We start from the raw sequence: 6,525 nt of genomic DNA on the forward strand, positions 1-6,525 counted from the left end.
CGGGTCCTAGAATTTCAACCAATTAACCTCAAATCTTAAAATTATGGCTATTTTCTCGGTCTGAAACAAATGATAGCCTCTTTTTTTCAGTCCATGACTTTGTCTTAGTTGGAGGCTTATTTAGCACAGCTCCTCGCCTGAAGGCCTTTGTCTGGGAATAATTTGCTAGGGATGGATCAAAAGCGATTTAGGAGGGCATTGTTTCTGAAAAAAATAGAAAACAAAAAATCATTTTTGCCTTGTGAAAAACTTGGGTTCTCAGCTCCCCTCCCCCCACCCAAAGAAGGGAGGGGGAGCGTGATGTGAAAGGAAATTAGATTAAACAAGAGTGCAAAAACGATAAAATCCCATCCATTTCTTAGATGAGAGCGCCTCAGTAGCATAAGAATCAGGGGAGAACAGCCATCTCCTTTCCTACCCCGAGGAAATGGGTCAGATCTCTCTGCAAACATGCCTGATGTATTATTGCTGAATCTGTTTCTTTATTATTGGGGATGATGAATTAAATTTTGCCTGTAAACAAATGGGCTTTGAGTGATGCTCCATAACCAGCCTGGGTCTGCATAATCTTCATTTGAGGATTAGCTTTCTTATTTCATTTCGTCCAGAAAGTTTTCCCACCACTCACTACCAACAGAGGCTGAATTGTCTGTTTTGTCCCCGAGAGGGAAAGTGTGGGAGTAGGAAGATCTCAGTTTCCAGCGCAGAGGCGAGAGGAACCTTCCCGGACAGGATCGACTGGCCTCTTAGAACAACAGAAAGGAGCCTAACGAATATGGCGAAAGAACAGCCTGCAAGCGAGAACCAGCTAAGCCTGAGGCCCCAAGAGGAGAGTCCCTAAGCCAAGAGACTGCACCTGAGGTTCGCTTACAGACTGTGGCTGCAACACTGGAAACACTGAATCTCCCCCACCCCATCCCACCTTTTCTCTTTGACTGAGACACCCAGACAGACACAAACAGTCCAAACCAAAACTGAGCTACCTTTGGCTGTGTTTATGGAGGAATCTGTTATGGACACAAAGGGCGGATCTTTTCCCTCTTGGATATTTTCAATGCCCCCTCATCTCCTACTGTTATTTGGACGGTGGAATACTTAAAGCCGTGGCAGGTTTACAAGCCCCATCAAAGGAAGAAGAAGACCTGAAGGCTGAATTTGTGTCTTTAAAGCTCAGCTTAATCTTCAGACTTCTTGTGGTCTTTCTCTCCCCCCCCCTTTTTTTAAAAGCAATGATCTGGTCTTAAGTCTGTATTATTCAGAATAAAAACTTTATTTTTTTTTTCCAGAATGTGAGTAGCAAGGAATGTATAGCTTTCAAAAACAAATCTAGCCTTTGTTGTTGTTGTTGTTGTTCAGATTTACATTTTGTTGGATGATACAGTCATCTCTTTTGTTGTGGTTGTTGGAATGGTGGCCTGTGGTTTTTTTTCTGGATTTTATTGCATTTTATTTTTAAATAAAGGAGTTCTAAACAATTTTCCCTACGTATGCCTTCTTAACATACAGCCAGGTAAATATCTCCTGAATATTTAAGGTACAGAAGAAGTTTATTTTTTTTAATATCTTTATATATATAAATATGAACAGATGGGGATAAATAAAAAAATTTAAACACTTAGATTATTCAAAGTTTGCAAAAAAATATAAATAAATCTGAATGTTTCACCAGCATACACACGTTGAAAGACGTACACGTATTAATAATATCGCCCAGGGACCCCTGTTCGCGCGCCTTTGATTTCTTTCTCGCTTTTTAAAAGAAGTGCAATTAAAATTAAAAACAAAAACAAATGCTTCCCCAGTGGGATTGATTCTGTACGAACAAATTCACATTTAAGAACCTCCTGTATAGAAAATTTGTTCATATACCCTGTTTTGATAAAAGAGTTGAAGTTAAAGTAGAAAGCCTCTGCATACTCTCAAAGCGAGAACACAAGGCAAGAGTTCAAGAAGATAAATATCCACTATTGAAACTAGAGAGCAATTCAAGCAACAAATATCACATAAACTAGAAAATGCTTCTTCTTTTTTTTACCAAAAGAAAATAAAACCAAAGCAAAATAGAGGAGCAGGAAGGGATTTAAAGTATTTTCCTTAAAAAAAAAAAAGCCTGGGAGGCTTGTTTTTGATTCACTTAGTAACTGATGATATATTACAGATGGGTGAGTTTGGGCGCTTCCTGAATTCTTCCCTGAGAAGGATGGTGAGAAGTAAGATCTGTGTATGTTGGATGTGAATCACAAGGTCCATGGTGATGATTGTTGCCCATTGGCCCACTGTAGTCCATGTTGGCGGATGAAGGGTGAGGGAGGTGAGTCAGACCAAAGATGGACGGCCCAGAATTTGCCATGGTATCCACATAATTGCCCCCAACATAGACGGGGCTTCCCTGTATATGTGGATTGCCATAACCATTGCCTTGAAGAGGATGAGGGTCATAGTCAGGAGTCACTGCTGCAGTCCCGGTGTACCTCTTTTGAGGAGGCGGGCAGTTATTGAGAGGAGCTGGATATGACGTAGGGAGGCCATAGGCATTCTGATGAGGCTTGCTGAAGGATGGAGGTGACTGGGGTTCATATGGAACACTGTTTACTAGGGAATGCATAGAGTTCAGATAACCCCCTGCAGCCGGAGGGACAGGACTTCTGCTGGGGGACTGTCCTCCTGAAGAGGTCATCATGCCTTTTCCCTTCTGATCCTTTTTGTATTTCATTCTGCGGTTCTGAAACCATATTTTGATCTGTCTTTCTGTGAGATTGAGCAAGTTGGCCATCTCTACCCTTCTCGGCCTGCACAGGTATCTATTGAAGTGAAACTCCTTTTCCAGTTCTACCAGCTGGGCACTTGTATAAGCAGTGCGGGCTCTCTTAGAGGAAGCTTGCCCAGGGGGGCTTTTATCACCAGCACAACTCTCACCTATGCAAATCATACAAAGAACAAAGTAAGTGTATGGTGGCATCTGGATAGACAACAGCCAGAAAGTATAAATGGTCATGGCCATGTCAGGTATGAAGGCCTAGTGGTTGAATTGGCTGTGTAACACATCAGATTGTTTGCTGCAACTAAAATTTATTCAAGTAATAATAATTAAGAAATATATATGATACAAATTGTAGATGTCTAGGACCAGAGTTGTTTCTTTTTTTAAACCACAGTACAACTGACCAGAAATGATAAATGCCCTGGCAAAGATAGGAATGGACTTTGGAGTTACATATTATCACTCTCTAAAACCACCAGATCAAGAGCTTTTTGCTACATGAATTGGATTACTCCCAAGTAATCAAATGAAAGTCCTATTGAAGTCTGAATTCTGTTGCATATGAGTCTTGAGGGACAAGAAAACTTTTAAATCAACTGCCAAAGCCCCATGAAAGTTGGGGGGTGGGGGGCAGGATATGTGGCTGATTATTCAAAGCAGTCCAGAAGACTTCAAAAAAATATAATCCACTACACCCAACAAAATAGGCATCTGTGACAACATGCTGAAAACCAGAACACACAACTCAAAGGAAAACATCCATTCTCTATCAACATTCTTTCCCAAATATTCCTATTTTGAGCAGCCAGCTCCACAAACCAGTTGCAATCAATGTGGTCCCATTAAAATGAATTGGATTCCATATTGTCACAAGGCCAGGGTGAAAGAGGTGGCTTGTCTCATGTGGCAGATTGACAATTGTTCACTTGATTGTTCACCACCATGGGTGAGCACAACTTCAGTGTTTCCAAAATGCTTAGGGATTTGTTTTGTGTGCACAGTCCAGTGGAAGTTAAATAAGGTTTTAGGCCCATTAAATTCAATAGGATTTAGTCAGACGTCCTAAGCTTATTAGAAGTAAGTTTCATTGAAAGCAATGAATTTGCTTCTAGGTTTAGTATCAAGCTAGGTGCTTCCAATCCATCAAATTCTTTGGGACTTAGGGCCCTATCCTATCCACTTTTCCAGGGCCAGTGCAACCATGCCAATGGGGCTTGTGCTGCATCCTTTGATGGGGAGGCAGTCACAGATGCCTCCTCAATGTTAGGGAACATTTATTCCCTTACCTCCAGGCTGCATTGCAGCTGCATCAGTGCTACTGCTGGAAAGTTGGATAGGATTGGGCCCTCAGCCTCTTCAGACTGCACTTAATAAAATAAAACTGCAGTTGAAAGCATATTTAGAAAGTCCCACTAAACTGAATAGGATTTGCTTCCAGGTAGGCAGGTTTACCTTACACTTCTGGTGAACATAATTATGAATTGGAGCCAGTTTCTCTCTCTCTCTCTCTCTCTCTCTCTCTCTCTCTCTCTCTCTCTCTCTCTATATATATATATATATATATATATGCATGTCAGTGTTGATTTTCCACTGTAACCAGATTAGAAAAGCATCAAAGAAAACATTTGGATAAAGTTTAGAATCTATTTTCTCAGCCCAAGATAAATTGAGGAAGTAAGTGGTAAATAGAAGCCAAAGGCCTGGGGAGACTGACTCTAATACTTTTCTCATCGATTTGGGTTTACTTATGTAATAGCACTGTTGATAAACACTATAATCCACCCATAATGTATTTATGTACCTGCCTGCAGAGTGCTAAAGAAACCTGAGCTTTGTTTGCCACTCTTGTAAGGCTGCCAGTTGGTGCACTAAAATCAAAAAAAGGTTATGAATATCAAACAAAGCATTGATCCTGGCTTCAAATACTGATGAGCTATTTTATTCTCATTACACTTCAACAAGGATAGGTCACTGTCTTGTGCCTGTAATAGCACCAGTGCCAAAAAAGAAATGTATACAGGTCCTGCCACTGGTTGAAGATAGGCCTAGACCTTTGTATCTTGACATAGTTTAATCAGGAGCAGAAGGGAGGAGGGGTCGGTGGGCTGGCTATGGAATGTTGAAGATTCAGAGACGTCTGTTATAGTCATCCCAGAGTCTGCAAAGGGGAGAGCTTGGATACCAAGTGACTTCACATTCTTTTATAAGAGTTTAACGGGGGTCACATTAAAGCAACTCTCATCACTCCTCTCTCTGGAGATGTTTTAAAAAAAGTTTTTTAATTTTTTTTTTTTTTGAAATAAGATAATCCTTGTGATGTCAGGAAACTTTGGGTTCAATTTCCAAGTGAAGAAGCTGGGGGAAGTTCCAAGTCTGCCTTGCCACACTGGAACACCTAGGAGTCAAGGATCCAAAGACCTTCAGCTTAACTGGCTGGTGGATCTGGCTGCCTAATGTGAGTACATCGGCTCCTTAAATCGTGACCAACCCCTCCCCCGCTCTTGTGTCATACCTGAACTGGAACCGCTGTTTTTCTGCTTGGTGTTTTGACGAGACTCTTTCATCCAAGGGAATATTTGTTTGGACATGGTGGGCGAGTTCATGATGGAGCTCTTGGTGGTGTTGGTTGGGTTGGTGGTGTTGGAACTAGCATTCTGAGGTGGTGACACGGATGGGGGTGGAGGTGGAGGTGGTGGCTGTGGTGCCTGTTGGGCTGGAGGCTGCTGCTGCGGCTGCTCTTGGAGGACTGGGGGTTGGAGGGATTGGCTGGTGAGGGTCCTCATGCAACTTTCATTGATTTCATTGGCCTTGTGGTGGGACACGGTGCTGCCGCCGGGGGACTGTAGAGAGCAGGCAGGTCGATGGTACTCCGTCTCCACCAGCGACGAAGAAGGAGGTGGAGGATATTGCTGCTGACTAGCATTGTAAGCGAAACCATTTGCTCCTTGGTAGGGATAGCCGCCATAGATCGCAGAGCTGTCGTAGTAGGTCGCTTTTTGCATTTCGTTGTTTCCCAATATTTATTTCACAAACTGACAGGGTCTTGACACCCTTAAAGAATAACATTGGCACCCCTCTGTCACGTGACGTTTCTCCTCCAATGGCCCCTCCTGGTAGACCTAGGGTGTAGAGCAAGCACAGGAGAGTGAAGAAACCGTACAAATCCATCTTACTTTCAATAGCTAAGTGACATGAAAGCCATAACAGAAAAAGTGGTCAGCAATATTTAGCAGCATGACTTGGCCTGGGGCGAAGAGAATTTCGAGAGGAACAAATACTCGGATTTACTTACTGGCAGCCACAACTGTGAAGTTTAGGGCTCCAGGAAAAAAGCGTTTTCTAGGATTTTCCACCCCTACCACCCCACCCCCCCGAATTATTGAACTGTTTCCCACAAAAGGGGATCTTGAAGGCTACTTGAAAGGAAAGCTATTGAATAAAGGTGATTAAGGAAAACTTGTATGTACACAAGAAGAGAATAAACCTCCCCCTCTATTAGGGTTTCTGAACTCATTGGTAGACCTTGCCTCTTACACCTCACAAGAACATTTTAGCCCTCCCTCTTTAAAAACAACACCACCGCTTTATCAACTGGGTAGTCAGAATTTGAAATACTACTATTGCTTTTCAAGACAATCAATAAACACTTATATAACTGGAATGCACCATTAAGGACATTTCAAAATTCTTGGGACTTAAAGGGACTAGAACCTGTAGGATGTTTGTTAGGAAAACGAGAGGCTTGACAAATGCCACACAAAAGG

At 42.2% G+C, this 6,525-nt stretch overlaps 1 protein-coding gene across 4 annotated transcripts; it reads right to left on the minus strand.

Annotated features, from left to right (window-relative positions):
* Nucleotides 1-2,152: 2,152 nt before the first annotated feature.
* HOXA3 (homeobox A3) lies at nt 2,153-5,763 on the minus strand. Of its 4 annotated transcripts, none has more exons than XM_066628391.1 (3): nt 5,509-5,763; nt 5,280-5,457; nt 2,153-2,916 (listed from the first exon to the last, which is right to left on the minus strand). In XM_066628391.1, the coding sequence occupies exons 1-3, from the start codon at nt 5,761-5,763 to the stop codon at nt 2,153-2,155; spliced, it is 1,197 nt and encodes a 398-aa protein (XP_066484488.1). The 4 variants fall into 4 exon arrangements, with proteins under 4 accessions (XP_066484488.1, XP_066484487.1, XP_066484486.1 ...); XM_066628390.1 differs by having other exon boundaries at nt 5,274-5,457; XM_066628389.1 differs by adding an exon at nt 5,192-5,203 and having other exon boundaries at nt 5,280-5,763.
* Nucleotides 5,764-6,525: the final 762 nt, after the last annotated feature.

This window comes from Tiliqua scincoides, chromosome 5, assembly GCF_035046505.1.
Source record: "Tiliqua scincoides isolate rTilSci1 chromosome 5, rTilSci1.hap2, whole genome shotgun sequence".
In the NCBI taxonomy this organism is placed as follows: domain Eukaryota; kingdom Metazoa; phylum Chordata; class Lepidosauria; order Squamata; family Scincidae; genus Tiliqua; species Tiliqua scincoides.

What these genes read in the sequence shown, in the direction of transcription:
- HOXA3 (XM_066628389.1), bottom strand. Translation starts at nt 5,763, where the DNA reads ATGCAAAAAGCGACCTACTACGACAGCTCTGCGATCTATGGCGGCTAT.